This window comes from Coffea arabica, chromosome 5e, assembly GCF_036785885.1.
Source record: "Coffea arabica cultivar ET-39 chromosome 5e, Coffea Arabica ET-39 HiFi, whole genome shotgun sequence".
NCBI classification, from domain to species: Eukaryota; Viridiplantae; Streptophyta; class Magnoliopsida; order Gentianales; family Rubiaceae; genus Coffea; species Coffea arabica.
Genome location: NC_092318.1, coordinates 42,246,360 through 42,266,601, shown reverse-complemented (window position 1 = coordinate 42,266,601; position 20,242 = coordinate 42,246,360). Strand labels below are relative to the sequence as shown.

Here is a 20,242-nt window from a genome sequence, read left to right as displayed (position 1 = left end):
GCGGCCATTTCTTCTATCAAATTTTGAGCTTCTTGGGGTGATTTACCCATTAAAGCTCCACCTGCGGCTGCATCAATAATAGTTTTAGTGGAGAAAGATAAACCATTATAAAAGGTTTGTATGATTAACCATTCCGGCAGTCCATGATGTGGACATTTCCGAAGCAAATCTCTAAACCTTTCCCATGCCTCATATAATGATTCTCCCTCCAATTGACTAAAACTAGTGATATCCATTCTAAGCTTAGCAGTCTTTCCTGGTGGAAAATACTTATTTAAGAATGCTCTTGATAAATCATCCCATCCGGTGAAAGTATTAGGAGCATGAGAGTGTAGCCAAAGTTTGGCCTTATCTCTCAATGAAAATGGGAACAATCTTAACCTTATAGCATCATCACTAACTCCATTCATTTTAATTGTATCACAAATTTCCAAGAATGTAGCTAAGTGTGTATTAGGATCTTCAACAGCATGACCTCCAAATGGAGATTGTTGAACCATTTGGATAAGTGATGGTTTAATCTCAAAGTTGTTAGCATTTACCGTAGGCCTTGCTATGCTCGTTTGAGATCCTTGTGTTCCCGGTAGAGCAAAATCTCGTAGAACTCGCCTATTTGCTTCATTTTCAGCCATTTCTTCTTCAAATGGTAGTTCTATCAAAATTTCCTCTATCGGTTGCCAAATCTCTTGTTCCTCTTGCTGTTGTGTGTGCCTCCTTTGTCTACGTAGTGTCCTCTCAATTTCTGGATCGAAAGGTGCGACTTCTCGAGACTCCCGGTGCATACACTACAAACAGAAATAAGGGATATTATGCAACTTCAATGGTAAAAAAAATTGATTACAATATAAGATTAAATATAATCTAAAAATAAAGCTGTCTAAATTAATAAAGATGATTAGGCTCTAATATTGCCGCTCCCCGGCAACGGCGCCAAAAACTTGACGGGTTTTTACTTTAAGTGCAAGTTTAATTCCGAATTTACACCCGTTGGACTGCAAGTATACATGTCGCAATTGTAGTACAAGATGTGTATCGGGTCGATCCCACGAGGAGCAATTAAAACAATTATTAGATACTAATTTACTCTATTATTTAGACTTACAATTAATTTGAGCAGAAACTTCAGATATTAATTCAACTACAAAAATTCTTAAATAGATACATGCAATTTCACAATAGGAGTAGAATTTACTAAATATTAAGATCTAGGGATGTAGATTCCACATATAACACAAAAGATCTAGAACGAATGAATTTAACACTTGTTACTATTCTTGTTTAACCAAGGATTCATTTCCAGCAATACCAAAATCACATTTTCATGATAATAATGGGTTAAAACAGATTAGTTTTTCCTAATCTCTTGGAAAATACTAAATCTGTTTTGTGCATACCTGAAATATAGATTTTATCCACTTGAATGTATTTCTATTCTCATGAATATACTACTCAAGCTCTACTTATGTCATTCCATTATTTTTACCATTTCTCAATGAGTAAAAACAACTATAAACCTGCTATTGGTGATCAAGCAACAACAAGTAATCCAACATACACAAGTAGATAAGTTAATACAAGACATAACAAGCATAAATCACAATCACTTCATATCATTTGGCCATAAGCTTCATCTACTCCCTAGATAAAGGAAATTAGCTACTCATGAATGATTTAAAAATCAAACTCACAAGTTTATTAATGCAAAACATCATGAAGTACAAGTATAAGAAAGGTAAAAGAAAGCTTAGCCAATTGAAGGTAAAGCTCTCCAATTCCTGCTATGTTCTTGTACAAGATGGTTACAAGTGAAAAACCAAATGCTTCTCTAAGAACTCTAGAGAGAAAACTTGTTGCAAGAAGGAAAACTAGCTACGTATGGTGATGCCAGGCTTCTCCCCTGTGTTTCTGCATAAAAGGTCGTAGAAATTCCATTCCTCTCACTTCATAATTTCCTCCACTCAGATTTTGTAAAAAGAAGTCAAAGATATGATGTTTCCTTTTTGTCCACACTCATTTGGTCTTCTCTTTTATTGCAGAAGCATGTGCACCGAATTCCCTTGCATCTTATAGCTGGAAAGTGGTATGAACACAAGAGAATTGACTGAGTCAAATTGCAGAATTTCGGCTATAAAACGCGCCTACACAAAACGCGGCATAAACTCGCGTTTTGTCTACTCGCATTTTCACTCTGGCCTTATTTCAACTGCGATTTTATCCATGATAAAGGACAAACTAGCTTTTGTGCAAAACCCAAAAGTTGTAGCCCTTTGAGTTAGCTTTCCAATGCTTCAAGAATCATCCAAATCGGAGCTTTGTAGCCTGAGATATGATCAAAATACTGTCACCTGTTCAAACCTCTGTTTTAACTTCCGACCACAGAATGCAGCTTCTGTATTCCAACGTTTTGCCCATGAAGATGGCAGAACTGGATTTTGATGTCTTCATACGAATTGTAGGTCTCTTTCTTAGCTTTAAAATGGTATAAGGATCACCTCAATCCGATAAGTGTAGCTCCAGATATGTTCAAAATACTGAAGAGTGTCAAAACTGACTTGTATTGCATTTCCTCACTTGAACGTTTTTCACTTCATTCTTCTTGTTGCCACTTGAATTCACCACCAAATCTCTATTTTTTACCTCATTTGACATCCTTTGGTGATTGAATCATCATTCCTGCACAAAAATGAAGTTTTTACCATTAAAATCAATAGAAATGCAATATTATCCACTTTTACCAAAAATATATAATTTTACCAAAAACCTCTTTATTTTATTTATAAAACTAAATAATCAACTCAAAATTAACTAATAAAATGCACTTAAAAATACGTAAAATAAACTCTTATCAGCTAGGGTAAGGGAGTGCCTTAGGCTTTGCCTTTGCCTTCTCCCTTATCAAATGTGACCCCCGATCCCTTTCTTTGGTTACGTAGACCTAAAAGTTCTTAAAAGGGGTTTGTTTACTTTGCTTTTCAAAAATCACTTTTTGGGTGACTTGGTACACCCTAACTCTATACCAAGTGGCGACTCCATTTTCCATTAAAATCCCTTTTTGAACTTTGATTGGCCAAATCGTCGCATTATCAAGTCCCACGGCCTTTTATTTTCATTTTCACACACGATCACATACACTACTTTCACACCACATCTAAAAGTGGGGCGCGACAAAACAAAATAGTTATCCTCCTCCATTTTAATACTCTTATATCTATTACTCATTTTGTTTGCCCAATTATGACCCTCTTAAAAATGTGCACCATGGCCCATTTTGTTTTTTTAAGATCCAATAACTATTAATTGAGTAATACACAAAATTTAACAAACTCAAAATATCAAAATACATAAAAAAAATGAGATTTTTTATGAATTTTCTACTGTATTTTTTAATTTTCTATTATATATTGCTTTTTTGAAGCTGTTGTATTTATTTTTTACTTAATTAATAGTTATTAAATCTTAAAGAAACAAAAAAGAATTAAAACATGATGTTTATAAAGGAGAAATAGCAATATAATAAAAAGTGGGACATAGAATGGCACAGAAGATTCGTTGTGGTCTATATATTGCTTCGAGAAGGACCAACCAACATGAAAGAACGCAGAAGGGGGAAGTCGCTGAAGCCAAAAATAGGGCTGTACCGGTAGAATATAGAGGACTAGTCTACTCTCTAGAGAATTTCACTTCATTGCATCTCAATAAAATTAATTAAAAATTATTTTTAGAAATCAATACTGTTAACAATATATTTCATTGGTTATGTTAGTTAGACCTAAAATCTAATGTGAAATAGATTAAATTTTGTCATCTAAATAATCATTATAAGTTTTATCACAATTTTAGCCCATTCTTCACCGTTCAATTATTTAGTGTAAATTAAATCAAAAATACTTTACCGTTCAAATAATTAGTGTAAATTAAATCAAAAATACTTTTTTAATATAATAACATTTTTTAGTATATGTATCTAGAGCAAGAGAAAAATAATGATATAATTGGATGATTTTATATTATTATAATAATTTAGAGATAAATTAATGTGAAGAGAATCTCAAATGGAATATAGAGGGATTGGGGGTCGGGGCCCTCAAGGTTTCATAGTCTAATCCAATCTCAGGACAGTGACTCTTGACCTTAAAATCTCTAAGAAAAGTACCAGCCAAACTGCCAATGCCAACGACAAGAAGGGCAAACAGGATGATTTTATATTATTATAATAATTTAGAGATAAATTAATGTGAAGAGAATCTCAAATGGAATATAGAGGAATTGGGGGTCGGGGCCCTCAAGGTTTCATAGTCTAATCCAATCTCAGGACAGTGACTCTTGACCTTAAAATCTCTAAGAAAAGTACCAGCCAAACTGCCAATGCCAACGACAAGAAGGGCAAACAGAGAGAAGTTTATTTGAAGTCGGGAGGGGGCGCTTTCATTAGGGAAGAAAGAAATAAACTCATATGATCATGCCTTCATCCGTGTAACCATGTATGTCTTACATCAACTTTGTCAATAGTATTTTAGATAAAAGTAACAAGCATATATAAAATTATTTGCCCAGTCTGGGTTCGGTCTGGTGGTTGTAGCCCAGTTGGGTGAGAGCCACCAACCAAGGATCGAATCCCAGTCGTTACCATTGACCGATGATGTCGGGCAGCCTCTCGCGGTCACGCAGTGGGATTAGTTGGGGCGTACAGTAACCAGTCCTCGGCCCCAGATACCCACTGTGATGAAAAAAAATATATATATATAAAATTATTTGTATTGCTTGGGATGTAAAACACTTGTCTAGAATTCAAGAGTTGAAATACCTTAAAATACAAGAATAACAAGATATAATAACGATAGATTTAGTTTGAGAATTTAAATTGCTAAAGCTGGTCTAAAACTTTCAAAATCACAGTTTCTGTAGATTCATTGTTTGTAACATTTCTATTTTCCTTCTCAATATACATAATCTAACTGTGTTGGATGTAAATAAAGGTGTCAAAATAGGTGATTTGGACAAGTTTAAGAGGGTCATAATTGAGTAATAGATATAATTAAGTCAACCTATTTATACCTATTTAATTAATAGGTATAGGTATATCCAATTACCCATTTATGAGTCGCTCAAAATTCTACTTATTTTTTTATTTTGCACATGTTGTTTGACAAGAAATAATAATATTTTATTATTATTAGATTGGTAAGAAATTCAAATTTATTTTCTTAACACTTACTAAAAGTTGAATTTAAATATATAATTTTTTTTAAATTGGTAAATCGAGTCAACTCACTATCTATCAATTAAATAAGTTTTGCTGGATACCCATTTAGGTCCATTTAAAATTAATGGACAGATTTGGATGAATTATTGATAGACGAATTTAGATGAATAAATATAATTGGATTGTTGTTGACACCAGTAAAGTAAACGTAGATACATACATATTCCATACGCACCTTTTGTGGTTAGAACGGGTACGCATGACCGCCAGCCGATCAAATGATTAATAGTTGTGTTGATGTAATGAAAAAGAACGAAGTCGGTTTTAGAATTTCTCATGTATTGTCCAAGACTTGCGTATCATTGGAGAGGGGCAGTATAATTGAGCCTACTGTACAATCGATAGAGTTATTGTACTTTTTTTTTAAAAGGTGTCGTACATTTACAATCGTAATTGTATTAAATTATTAAATTTGTGTACAAGAACGTAAATTATATGTACAACAAAAAAAATATAAATATACACTAAGTCACGTGAAATGTATTACAGCCGTGCAATTGTACGAAAATCTCAATTGTACTGGCCCTTCTTCCCCATCATTAAGCAATTGCCAGCTACTATGCCCTGTTTATTTTTTTTTTTCAGAAATTTAGAAATAAGTAGTTAAACCTAACTCCCAAGTTAACATAAAAAATTTTGTGAGAGTATGAGCCTTCTAATATGAACTCGAATCTATAGTTCGAAAGTTCGAAAGCTCTACTTCTTTTGCGAGCCGAACTTAGGCATGCTGATAGTTAGCTTACAAGCCCCGATTGAAAGCGCTACATAGAAGTTGAGAAAATCCTGTAAGCATACCAAAATAACTCTCAAGTCAAGTTTTACAGTCCTTCTCGTTCAACTATCGCATGAAGTTATTGACCCCGATCAACCCCTTAAAAAATGACCATAAGAAAATCTTTTTTTTTTTTTTACCACCACTCTCACGTTAAAAAGCCAAAAAAAAAAAAAAAGGTCAATTAGTGAAGCATATTTCTTATTTCAGAAAAAGCAGACTGTTCTTCTTATCACTTGCATACCAAGTTTAGTTGATTAACAAAAATCCAAGAAATGTAGTCGTAGCCTGTTCGGTTTATTATTTTCCTAGATAAAATAAATGAGCAGTAGCATATGATACATTTGAGTTTATATGTATTTATGGTTATTATGATGGTGTGGCTGTGGACCTATAGCATTGAAGTTATGATGCATAAACGTCTTTTGCATGATACAAAATGTTATTCTAAAATAACCACAAATATGTAGTGCAATAAGACAATCATTCGAGAGTAAGCTATAGTGATGTTAAAGGGTTAAAAAAAAACAAGTTACACTGAAATTTGATAAAATGCTGTTGATAGTTGGTGTACTTTCTGTGCAAACGAAATAAAAATCTGTTGAACACTTATTTCTAACTGTGATTTTTCATCTAGTGTCTACAGTCTAATTATACAGAGGGAATTATGGCCATTGTATTATTTTCGAGCTTCCAAAAGATGTAGATTTAATTTAGGAAAGTTGGGTAGCCTCCATATTTATTCAATGCTAATTCTCATTTTTTTTGTCCATGACCAAGAATTCCCAACAACTTGTGTACCATGGTATTGAGGGTTAGTTTTACTTTGTACCCTTTAATTGGACTCAAACATCCATTTTTGGTCCTAAATTTTAAAATGGGACACATTAATCTCTAAATTATAAAATTTATCATATTTTAGTCCCTATAATATAAAACTTGTCCATTTTAGTCCTTAAAGTGTGAAATTTGCCTTCATTTAATCCCCAAAGTCTATCCACTTATGCATAAAATGTCACTTCCTTAATAATGTTACTTTAGTGTGACAAATTTTATAATCTAAGGATTAGAGTGCCTCATTTTAAAATTTAGGTACCAAAGTGAAAATTTTAATATAGTCAAAGGATGCAAAATGAAATTATCCCTGGCATTGAGGTTCTCAAGAACATTAGGCAAAGTGCGGGAAAAATCATTACTCTAGATATTAACGTGGTGCTCGGCTGTCTCTTTATTGAACAAGTTTTGCGATCGATTAGCTGGCCTGATTCGTCGGACGCAAGATCCTTTAGTGACTCCAGCAGTTTTAATTGATACAATCGGCCAACTTCATGATTCTTGGATTCTTTCCCGTAATTTTCTGTGTGCTTCCACAGTAGATAATGAATTCTTGATGGATCTATATTATCGGGATCCGTCAATTATGCGTACCCTGTTCAGAAACTACCGTAGATAAGGGAGCTTCAGGAAACCAGAAGGATGATACGTTACAAAAAGTATTAATGCAACTGGCTAGGGGTCTGAAATACACAAAGAACAATGGCCGAGATCCACGAGCTTGTGGGGAACTAGTGGATGATCTAGATAAAAAATTATAAATAAAGAAATGAAACAAAGAATACAAAGAATACAAAAAATACTCACTTATAGTGGAGGGAACATGTAAATAAATACAAACGAATATGAAAATAAAAACTACTCCCTCCGTCCCACTTTGATAATCCTGTTTTCCTTTTTTGTCTGTCCCAAATTATAGTCCACTTTCCAATTGAATAATGTAGTTATATTTTAATTTTTCTAAAATATCCTTATTCAATGTAAGTTGTTGTTACTATAAACCTACCTCATTTAATAAGAGTTCATTCTTTTTTTACCATTAATTCAAGTTCCCATAAAGTTGTACTCTAATTAATGTGAGGGTATTTTAGGAAAATAACTACCTAAATTGATTGTTCCAACAAAGTTAACTACTTTTTCTTAAACTGTGTGAAAAAAGAATCAGAACTATCAAAGTGGGACGGAGGGAGTATTAAATATTGGATATATATATCACTATGCATGACCATCGCGAAGGTTGCATATTTAATAGCTTATATTTTTCTTTTATTTGTTAATATTGCATTCATCACCTTCGAGGTTATTGCTCCGTCAACCTCTCCTGTAACTGTAGTTATTAAATTCAACCTGACTCGCCCGGCATGGCAATTGAATAGATTAGCCTGATGATTCGGGCGGGTCTCTAGTTTGAATAGACAAGGAATTGATTCATTAAAACTCATTTGAACTAGAGATTCAATCAGAATTCTGTCTAATTTTTCAATTGGTCCGATTTACATTTTCTTTTTTTATTTTACAATTGTAGATCTTTTTTTTCGAAATAAAGTACATATATGCTTTTGATGAAATTCATACGTTGGATCTTCATTTAAATGTGCATAAAACTTTATCGCTTGCTTAATTTTTATTTGATAACTAAAATTTTTAATAAACTTTTTTGACTTTTTCATTATACAATTAATCCTTTTAACTTTAAACTGACAATATTTGAGTACTTAGAAAATTAATTTGTTTTTAAACAAAAAAAAATGAAAAATAATGCTATATTTTTAAAAACAAGTGATATAATTTTGTTTTATACTTGATTATATTATTTATTTATGTAAAAGTACAATAAAATTAAATTAAATCTTCTATTAATATCTATATATATTCATTATATATCTTTCTAAGTACAATAATTAGTATCTAAAAGCACTTTATTATATATTTATTTATTAAAATTACTATTTTATATTTATAATATTAAATCAATACTCACCAATTCAACCAATAACTAGTAACCAGTGACCCATTGATCCAATCCCACTGCCGAATTCTTTATCGGATGGGTTTAATAATTATGCCAATAACTGCAACGAGATTCCCAACAAGTTGCACTTGGGTACTCTTTTGTATTACACACCCACACCTTATATTTTATGCATTCATTTACATGCTCGGATGCTTCCTCCACTGCCAATGAGTATTTTTTATTCTCTTTCTCATTTCTTTGTTTATAATTTTTTACCCTGGTCATCTGAGCGCGAATCTTGGCCAGCTGTCTTTGTATACTTCAGACCACCAAGCCAGTTGCGTTAACACTTTTCATAATGCGTCGCCTTTTGATTTCTCTATGCTCCTTTATCTAGGATAGGCACGGAAGAGGATGCCTACAATAGACGAATCCATAAATCTACCTTGTATATAAGAAAAAAGCCACTTTACTGTAGCAACCCATCTTTTTGACACATGTACTGTATATTTTTAATAAGTGGCAGTTTTCATTTTTAGTTGAATTTTTGGTCCTCTATTTTCTTTGGTTAGTCAAAAATCATATACATCACTCCCCCTAATTCTTCTCTTCTTCCTCTTTCCGCCTCTGCCTTCAACCCTTATCTCTCTCTTTTTTGTTCATCTCTCCTTTTTCCCCTTCAATTTTTTTCTTTATAATTAATTATACTAGGATTATTTTCTTATTATTTTTTAGGTGATTATTGTTAACTACGGAGAGGTATCGCAACAATCAACTAATTTATACTGTCACTTTTTCTTCTATCAATTTTGACTCTTTAATCCAGTATTTTGTTTTTCCTTTTTTTTCCCTCCATCCTAATTTTTCTCTGCATTTCCTCCTTCCATTCAGTCGATGCCTCTTTTCCTTTTTCCTCTAAAATTAACTGAATGTATTTTTTTTCTTGTACGAGAATGGATGTTTCTTTTCTTTCTTTGTTCAAAAATCATAATTCATAATCATCTCTATTTTTTTAAGAGAAACATAGGCAAGATCTTTTACCACCACTACTCCTACTATTTGGTATGTTCCATTTTTTCCCTATTTTTTTCCCATTTCACACTGCCAAATATGGATTTAAGTTTTTTCATTAATTCCATTTTATTTAGCCTTTATCATTTTTCTTTTTTTTTGCCTCTTTATCATGTTATCATGGTGTATTTTTTAAAATTTTAGTTTGATCTCCTTGATATTCATCAACCTTCCATTATTTTAGTTCTGCAAGTCGATTCTCCTTTTGTGAGGTTTGTTTTAAATCTAAATGCAAAATTTTTATTTTGCAATTGTGATGTTATAGTTCCTTTTCAATGTATAATTGAATCTTGCACTTTTTTTATTAATTCTTTGGTACTAAATTTTTGTACCCTTTTATGCATTGAAAAGCCTTCTGTTCAAATTTCTTACAGGTTTTGTTGTGAATTTGTAAGATGAAAGTTTTTACATGATGATGTTTTATTTGAGAACAAAATAGTGGTGAAATTTTATGTATTTGTAATTATAAGGGCAAATTATATTTTACCCCCCGTGGTTTAGCGTTTTTTTACATAACTCCTCTATGGTTTCAAAAGCTATACATAACCCCCTCATGGTTTGGATTAAAGTGTCAAAGTGACGGAAATAGTCATGCGTAACGGAACTTCTAGAAATGTCATAATTACCCTTATAAATACATGACACACTAATCCCGTATGATTTTTATATTTTATTATATAACCCCCTTATGATTTTCAAAATATACACATAACCCCTCTTAGTTAATAAATAATTTTCAACTTTACATAAGGGTATTTTTGACATTTTAGGTGACTCGTTACGAATGGTCATTCCCGTCACTTTAATACTTTAATTTAAACCATGAGAGGGTTATATATAACTTTTGAAAACATATGGGGGTTATGTAAAAAAAGATAAACCACAATGGGGTAAAGTGGAATTTGCCCTAATTATAATAGCTTGATATTTGAGTCTTATGAAGCATATATCACTTATGTTTTGCATTTCTCAATTCTCATGTATTTGATTATTGAATTCTTTGTTGTTGTTTGTCTATATAATACAACAGGATATTATCTATACAATACGACAAAATAAATCTCTACTGCATCACGATAAGCAAGTTGAAACAAACTTTTGGAACATTCCACTAAAAGCAAACTTTATTTTTTAGACTCATTTTTTGGTAATTATAATTGCTCTTTATTTGAAAACAAATTATAATGTGATGAATTTTAGTTAGAGTTTTATAGGTGGGCCTAGGCTGTGCAAGCACAGCCTGATTCCTTCTAGTCCCTCAAGTATAATAAAAAGAGAGTGGTGGTCACTGTAGCAGCTCTCTTTTTGACAAGTGGCTTGTTACTTATTTGACACTTGGCTAGATTTTTTTAAATGAGAACAACAATGGAACAAAGGCACACAAGAAAGCAACGGAACCAGCAACGAGACATTCCATTACCCTTTACATTGTATTAGAGCCAATGGGACCCATTTCATTTCAAGTGTTCAGACAACTGGCCCATTTCATTTCCAACACTTCAGACAAGAAACCAGCATCTCTTCTTTTCTTCTTCTTCGGGTGAGAGTACTAGCAAGTACTCTTCACTTCCTGTAACAGAGATGGCTCCTTCACATGCTTATTGTACTTGGAAGCATGGAAGGCCTGAAATCCCTCAGAGATTAGGTGTCTTCTTTTTCCCCAAAATTCAGGGATTTTTCCCCACAAAAGTGGCCAGCCGTTTGATTTCTTTCATTTGTACTGAAATTGGTTTTGCAGCCATCCAATTTTCCCATGAACTCCATAATTCTAAATCATATTTTCAGGGATTTGATGTGACAGACATTAAGTGAGTAGTAATTTAGGTTTTTAGGTTTTAAAAAGGAAAAGAAAGGGAAGTGCCCATATAAAGGGTGTATTTCTTTCTCTGAAGACCTTGCGCTTGGGAGCTTCTTCTGCCTCTAGCTTTGGTAAGGGTCCTTTTCATTTGTAATACTTCAAACGGTTTTTTTTGCTCCTGTAATTCGATCTGTAATTCAATCTAATACTTCACTTAATCAGGTTTTTTCTTCTTTTCTTTTTCCTATTTAATTTGCATTGCTTGCATTCTTTTTTGTTCCTTTTGCAGTTGTGTTTGGGTTAGCTGTTCAATTAGCTTTTTGCGTTTTCATTTTCGGCCAATTTAGAAGCTTAGATATCTTGATTATCAGTTTCTTTTAGATAAAGTTCACTTCTTGCCATTGATATCAACCTCTTGACTTTATTTAAGACATTGGAATTGATACTTTTGTTTTTTCCTGAAAAAAAGGATGTTGCTTTTTCAATATTTGTTGACAAATTTTCGTTCTCTTTCAAGAAATTTTTTGTAAATCAAATTTTGGTAGGTTATGGTGCAAAAACTACATATATTATAAATCAAAAATACTACTGCAGAAACTACAGTCACTTAAGATTATGATCCATGAAGAACCTGTATACTTAATTATTTTTCATTGCACTTTTTCTTTGGCCTCTCCTTAAAAAACAGATTTATCAGTCTGCTTATTAATTAACTAAACATCCATGTAGAAGCCATGTATTATAGCAACTTAGGAAACAGCTGCAACTTCAGCCATATACAGGGATATAGGAGACCATGGCCACGTTGACTTCCTATCAACAATAAAGACTAAAATTGTCACTAAGAATATGTTAACGGTTCATAAATGCCCTGACCTCGGAGTCTCTAAATCTACAAACTATCACTTCTACCACAGATAGACATGTCTTCATAACCTTATAGGATCAAGTTTTTTTTTTTCTGGTTTTCACCATTATATAACAATATTAGTAAACAGTTTATCTAGACAATGTTTTAGGCTCAGATCATTTGACTATGTTTTCACTAACAATAAAATTTAACATAATAGTAAACGGATCAATAATGAGAGTTATAAGACCATTATTTATTAATTTGGTTGATTTTCTTCTAACAATGTACTTACTTTACTTGAAAACATATTTTTATACTTCTAGATCATAACTAAACAATAAGTTTTATCGAGTTATGAAAATGGTGTCTAGCGCTGCTACTGTGATTCTTCAATTTTCTTTTTCATTGTGAATCTTTATTCTTCCTTTTCTTATACTGATTTTGCCTTTTTTGTTTTTGCCTATGCTTACAAAATGTCGACCTGTTTCTTCAACTGAAGCTGTCTATTCTATTTGCTGTGCATCTTTTGCTCCAACAAGTTGGCATATACAGCTCTCAGGTTTGTCTAAGAAACTAAATTTTGTGCTGCTTTTTTTTTGTCTAAAGGATTTGGATTTATCTGCTGTTGATTATATTACAGGTTGTATGTCTCATGTTAAAAAATTTTAAGCTTCAGGCATATTAATTGCTATCTGTTTCATTATTACATGATTGTGAGATACATGATATAGTTAATGATTTTCTTTCTGTTATGAAGAATAAAAGCCTTCACATGATGAGAATGAATGTCTGTTCCATATAGAAAGCCTTGGATAGTAGTCTTCTTTTTTTGTCATGGACTCTATGGCCAAAGAAAATCTTGATGATGTTCCTACTGTGATTTCTCAGTTTGATGTGGGTCAAATGATGAGGAAAAAAGATTGTAGAAAAAATGCAGTTCTTAGATGGAAAAAGAAACGGTTAGATAGAGCAATAAAAAGTCATAGTGTAGGAACTTTGTCTTCTGCTATTGCATCTCCCTCGCCACCTGTAAATTTGAGTAATATACAAGTGTGTACGCCTGCACTATTCCAGTTTACAGGGAGGCACACTTCCAACCTGACAGACTATCCTACACAAATGAGTGTGAGATCACAGGCCAAAACATCTCAAACAAACCATCTTTTTGAGGTAGCCTCTTTAGAAAATAATCCTAGATTCAATTGAGCGCAAGTCTGATAATGCAGATAAGCCAGCCTCTTCAAACATTGCTGCAAAAAGAAGCTTAACTTTTGAAACTCCACCTACTGCTGAGAAGACAACCATTGAAGCTGTTCTCTTAATTGCTGGAAAAAATGGTCCTGAAGACAACAAGCCTGCATCTTCAAAATCTGCTCATATGAGCCCTCTCAAGAAGCCACGTGAATCTGCAAAATGAAGCAGTCACACAGCTTCATATCCTCTTTTGTTCATCCTTTTGTTCATCATGGATGCTACTGAACTTTTAGCATGCTATCTTTTGCCATCATATTAGAATCCATTAACATTCTTGCTATGACTAGAAGTTAATGAATCCTAATATATGATATTATGTAACTATTAGCATGCATTATGTATCTCTACTTGGGACTTATTGTACTGGAAGGTGTGTAACTGCTATTGAAATTGTTGACAGTTATCTATGAATGGTAATTATGATATTATGTACCTATTTTGTAACTAGAATTGTTATATATGCTTTTCCAATGATCAGTATTTTAGGAGGGCCAAAGCTGTGCCTTGCACAGCCTGGTTCCTCTAGTAATATATATAAGAAAAAAGCCAAGTTACTATAGCACCCCATCTTTTTGACACATGTATTGCACATATTTTTGACAAGTGGATTCTTGGTCATTTTAGCTAAACTTTTCCTTCCCTTTTTTGATTCAATTGGGCCAAAATAATTAAAATATTTTTTCTCTGAGCCAAGTTGCTATAGCACCCCATCTTTTTGACACATGTATTGCAAATATTTTTGACAAGTGGATTCTTGGTCAATTTAGCTAAACTTTTCCTTCCCTTTTTTGATTCAATTGGGCCAAAATAATTAAAATATTTTTTCTCCTTCAGAAAATCAACTGTGTCGCTTCTTCTTCTTCTTGCGGCAAGTGCTGTTATTTTTTATTTTTTAAAACTAATCTAACTAAAATTGTTGCCATGTTCTTTTTTTTTGTCGAGATGATTAGCAACTTAACAAAGAGAAGTTTTTATTATTTTTTTATCCCATTTTACATTTTCTTTTCTTCCTTTTTTTTCTTCATGTCTAATCTCTCATATTTGCTCTATTCTTCGATCATAACGTTATAGTCAACTGGCATTTGTTTGTTAAATTTATAGGATGATGCTATTATTTGGTATTTTTCATGGATAAAAGGTGAAATATTAAAATATGTAAAAAGATCTTAGAATTCATTTTATACCAATGATCATTTTCTATGAAGAATAGAACAATAATTCTTTCTTTTCTTTTCTCCTCCCACGATTTGATTTCTTACTTCACATTTTTTTTCTTTTTCTTTGTTTTTTGGTTACATTTTGTAATTATCTACAATTTTGTGTATTTTTTAAAGAGAAAAAATATATCATGTGATGCTTCCACCAAGATAAATCTAGTTAGGCATTCTTCTACCTCTGTGTTCTATAAGATTTTGTATATATTTAAACTAACGTTAATTTTTGTTTGTTTTTTAATTATTCAGGTTCTGTAGTATCAATTGGGTTGGCATATAAAAATTGTAGTTGGTGGTAGAAGTCACAATTAAAAATTGTTAGAAAGTTCAATTTTGATTAGGAAGATGTTTTTGCAATAAAAAAAATGGTTCAATTCTAATTTGTATATGTAGATCTGGAAATGTAGCAATTCATATTTTTTATCTAACCTTGCTATTTATATTCTGGAGCTGCAAGATAATGTTGTCACCTTTAAACGGGATTTAAATAAATAAATAAAGAAAAATGTGAAACTTTAGAGTAAGTTATATTGATGTTGAAGATTGTAACATGTCTTAGTGGCTTTCTAAACTTTTTCTCATTATTAAAATACTGGAAGCATTATGACTGCTTTTGATTTAGTTACAACTAAGACTATGCTGCTAATTAATACAGCAATGCACTTGTAGTGTATTGATTTTCTCTCTTTTTTGGGTATTATCATAATAATAATTCAAAAATCTTTATTCAAATCACAATAAATAGGGGTATTAACTTCATAGATGGAATTTCTCTTCACAACAAATTTTGAGGGAAATTTTATTTATACTCCATATTTTATTAATTGTATTCCTACAATAAATAAAAACTATATGATAAAAATAATAGTGAAAATGTGATTAACAAAAATGAGAGTTCAAATAACATTTGTTAATTTTAATTGTTTTGAGGCCCAATTTTCTCCTATATTTCTATTGATTTATCATGTGCCAAAATAATTTGATGTTATGTGTTTGACTAAATTTCTAGGGGGCTTGAGCTGTGCTTTTATTAGTTACTTAATTTGTTGGTAAGAAACAAGGTTTCTTTTGCAAAATTTGTTAATTAGATTTTTTTTCAAATAATTAGGATATAAAGGTAAATTTTCACAATCTTTTGTTAGCAATAGACCCCAATTTCCTCCTAGGCAGTGACGAAATCAAGATTTTTTCCTTGAAGGGAGGGCCAAAATGATTGATAAATAAAATTATTTTAATATGTTATGTTCAAAATAATTTTCATCTATTTAAATATATGGCATCCTAAAATATCAAATATTAACTTTAATTATAAGGGTATGTCTATTTAATAAATATGTAGTATAGTCATAACTAAAATTAAGAAAAGAAATAACGTTTGATTAAATATTTTATACGAAAAAATGCACTTTTCATCCTCAAAGTTTGGGTGGTTGGCCAATTTCATCCTCAAAGTTTCATAATTTTGGCCAATTAAGGACAATTGACGGGAAATGAAGAATTAATCGTTAGAACCAACGATTTTACCCAACAAAAAATGGGTAAAACCGAATAGAGTCATTTTTAACGGAACAATTGCAACGGACAAAAAACTCAATTCTTCTCCTTCTTTGCTCTGCCTTTCTGTAACCCCAAATTTTTTTTGCCAATCTTTGAAATTTTAACAACCGTTATACAACTTTCAAAACAAATTAATTCATTCTAAATTTTTATTTGGGATTATTTCATAAACCAAATCGCGGTCACTTTGTGTAAAGTATCACTTTCCCAAAAAAGACCAGCTCTTTATGGCTTTCCTCCATTATAAGAACAGAGTACCCATTTTTTCATAACTAAATTTATTTATCGAATAAAATAAAAATAAAGCCATTTTCTAATAAAAAACCAGCTCTTTATGGTTTTCCTATATTATAAGAACAGAGTACCCATTTTTTCATAACTAAATTTATTTATCGAATAAAACAAAAATAAATCCATTTTCTAATAAAAGTCCAGCTCTTTATAGCTTTCTTCCATTATAAGAACAGAGTACCAATTTTCTCATAAATAAATTTATTTATCAGATAAAATAAAAATAAATCTATTTTTCAATAAAAGACCAGCCCTTTATGGCTTTCCTCCATTATAAGAACAGAGTACCTATTTTTTCATAAACAAATTTATTTATCGGATAAAATAAAAATAAACCCGTTTTTTAATAAAAGACCGGCTCTTTATGACTTTCCTCCATTTTAGGAACAGAGTACCCATTTTTCCATAAACAAATTTATTTATCAGATAAAATAAAAATAAACCCGCTTTTTCAATAAAACACCAACTCTTTATGACTTTCCTCCATTATAAGAACAGAGTACCCATTTTGAAGGCAAAAGGAATTTGTTTATCGGATAAAATAAAAATAAACTCATTTTTCAATAAAACATCAACTATTTATGACTTTTCTCCATTATAAGAAAAGAGTGCCCATTTTGTCATAAACAAGTAACTTCTTTAATTAGAAACCATCGACCCCTTACCAAAGACGATCAAATGCAGCTAGATGATTTTTTTGCAAGAAAGTTGCCAAAAGCAGCTTTGTGACTGTAGTTGCTACTTTTTTTTTCAACCATTTTTTTAGCAAGAGGTATCATTAATGTCAATATTGAGATATAGCAAAAATTTTATATGAAATGACAAACCAATTTGTCATTACAAATACAAAAACGAGCAACAATATATTACAACCAATACTATCAACAGTACAAAGCACAAAGATACTCAAATCAAATCCTAATTAGGCTTTAATATGTACAACCAAAATTGTCAGGGATAACAAATGCTAAGATAGACCCTGTGCCGATATACAATGAGTATCATGTTTGCATTAATTGGCGAAGTCCATAATCGAAGTAGCTTGTAAGAGCTTCATAGCTAGGTTTACTACAATCCACCATCAACCTACAGAGTCCAATGGAAAAAAAATTATTAAACAGAAATATACATTGGTAGTAAGATAAATTAAACTTGCATTAGCCTACATATATCAAAGACGTTATGTTTTAATTGCTTTAAAAGATTCACTCACTTAGAGTTCAAGTCAACATTCATCTATTATTTTAGTAAATGGAAAATTAGCCTTTGGTTCCCCATGTGTGAGTTAATACAAGGAACCTCCTCCATAGTCGCGGGTTGCTTACAGCTTCCATCAATTCTTGTATTTCTTCTTCTGAAAGCTTGGATCCCAACCTAGATAACCCAGTTTTGAGCTCTTCATAAGTAATGGTACCACTTCTATCCATGTCCATGTTGTTGAACATTTGTCTCAACCCCTTGATTTCTTCTTTTGAAAGGTTTTCTGCAATAACCTTCCAGTAATTTCATGTTTCAACTATCAATAACTCTAGAAAGAGGAATCATAAAGCAACTATAGAAGGGAAAGTACTCTTATGAATGACTGTCAAATGTATTCACTAGTTCATTATGGAAACCGTGCTGTCCAAAGAAATTTACATATCGATTCATTACCTTTAAAGCCAGCTTTTTCAGCTTGTTCATTGCTCTAAATTGCTTCATCCTTATTTGCACAACACTGTCAATAGGCATATCTGATGCTTCACCACCTTCCTTGAGCCATTGATGTTCTGGTTCATATATGTTTAGCCAAATTTAGATGATGATCTGAATTATAGGTATGCAATTATTTGGAGGATGTAAACATTATATACTATTTTCTTTCCAAGAAGTGCAATACAGACAGTGTTAACTACTGCCACTACATGGAGTGTTATACTCCATACGCTATTTACTCTCTGTACAATATATAATAGGTTCTTTACAGCAACAAGTAAACAGAGCCAAATGACTTGAGAAGGACAGAAAATAATAATATTGAAGGTCAAAAGTTTTTACTATTTACCAAGGGCTTCGGCAGCGGTGATCCTTTTCCGAGGATCCATTGTTAACATTTTCCTAACAAGATCCTTTGCACCAGACGATATTGAAGGCCAAGGAGAGCTTTGGAAATCAAGGCGCCCCGCTAGGATTTCATCAAAAATGCCTTTGTCATTCTCTGAAGCACAAGCCAATATCACTCAGTATAGCAACTTAAAAGCTAAATAGCAAAAATTAATTCCAGGTGCTAGAATTTAATTCATTCTTCATTGCAGCGTAAGAGAATTAGGGGGTTTGGGACAGCAAAAGGGGGTTTCGGACAACAAAATGGGACAATTAGGGCTGGGCAACGAGAGGTACGGAGGAATGAAAACGAGAGTGGTAAAGAGAGGAGATTGAACAATACAACAAAGCAAGGAAAAAATCAAATCGTGGAAGGAAGAATTCTAGTATGAAAATATGTTGGAGACTACCTGAAATCTTAGATCTGAAATTTTGACGGGCCATTTTCATTTTGCCTTCCAGTAAGACCCCCTTCTCTACTCCAACTGAGATGCTCATTCACTCTAATCCACTGAGGTAGAAGCCTACAATTGTAAAAAGTTTATCTTGCGATTGTTAAATTGACCAAAAATGCAAGAAACAAGCAATTGATAAAACAGAGATGAAAATAACATATCTGCTTAAAAAACCTGCACCATCGCTTTTCCTTGAAGTCTGCCATTGCATCGGAAGGGTCTTTAAAGTGTGTCCATGATTGTATAAATTCAGATCTGGATGCTAGAGAGGAAGAGAGGAACCATATGTCTACGGGAAACTGAAAATTGATAGAGAGGGAAAGAGAGATAAAAGGAGAAAGGTGTAGGGGAGGTTGCGATTGAACTTTCGAGGGCTTTGATCTGAGAACAATATTTGGGAAAGTAGCCTTGCAAGTATGGAAGACTTGGAATTCATGTGGTGCTACGCTTGACAAGTGCTGTGCCGGGAATGGTTAAAAAATTTTCAATGCGCGGCTCTGCTAAAAATTGGAAATGAGCAAAATTTTGAAATTTTCACAAAAAAACACCTATGATTTCTCACCAATAATATAGAAACTTTGGCCCACTAGAATCAGTATTTGGAGGGAAGCTTTCCCGCACTTCTTTTGGCGAGAATTTTAACCGAAAAAAGTCCTTGCCCTTGCAGAGTATATGATGGCTCCAATTTTTGGTGAAGTATTGTCCTTTTCCTTGCTATAAGCCTCTTAATAGCGTCAACCTCTCTACTTCTTGCTAAAGTTGTTGTCGCTAATACCCTTTTTTGTTGTAGTGAACGGAGGAAAACTATAAAGAATTGGTGTTTAATTGAAAAATATATTTATTT

The 20,242-nt window shown here is 32.3% G+C and overlaps 1 protein-coding gene, 1 long non-coding RNA gene and 1 other non-coding gene across 4 annotated transcripts; 2 read left to right on the top strand and 1 right to left on the bottom strand.

The window, feature by feature from the left end:
- Window positions 1-138: 138 nt before the first annotated feature.
- LOC113688676 (small nucleolar RNA R71) lies at window positions 139-245 on the top strand. Its single transcript, XR_003448041.1, has one exon. It is a non-coding gene; the product is annotated as a small nucleolar RNA R71 (small nucleolar RNA).
- An 11,149-nt stretch (window positions 246-11,394) lies between these two features.
- On the top strand, window positions 11,395-14,231 carry LOC113743639 (uncharacterized). Its single transcript, XR_003461146.2, has 3 exons — window positions 11,395-11,823; window positions 13,045-13,104; window positions 13,772-14,231. It is a non-coding gene; the product is annotated as an uncharacterized lncRNA (long non-coding RNA).
- Window positions 14,232-17,767: 3,536 nt separating this feature from the next.
- On the bottom strand, window positions 17,768-19,778 carry LOC113687388 (calcium-dependent protein kinase-like). 2 transcript variants are annotated; one of them, XR_011813930.1, is made up of 5 exons: window positions 19,354-19,778; window positions 18,906-19,058; window positions 18,515-18,630; window positions 18,075-18,344; window positions 17,768-17,947 (listed from the first exon to the last, which is right to left on the bottom strand). XR_011813930.1 is itself a non-coding variant. In XM_072048123.1 (5 exons), exons 1-4 carry the CDS (start codon window positions 19,439-19,441, stop codon window positions 18,121-18,123), a joined length of 591 nt encoding a protein of 196 aa, XP_071904224.1. In that variant the 5' UTR covers window positions 19,442-19,778; the 3' UTR covers window positions 17,768-17,947; window positions 18,075-18,120. The 2 variants fall into 2 exon arrangements, 1 of the variants encoding a protein (XP_071904224.1); XM_072048123.1 differs by having other exon boundaries at window positions 18,075-18,354.
- Window positions 19,779-20,242: the final 464 nt, after the last annotated feature.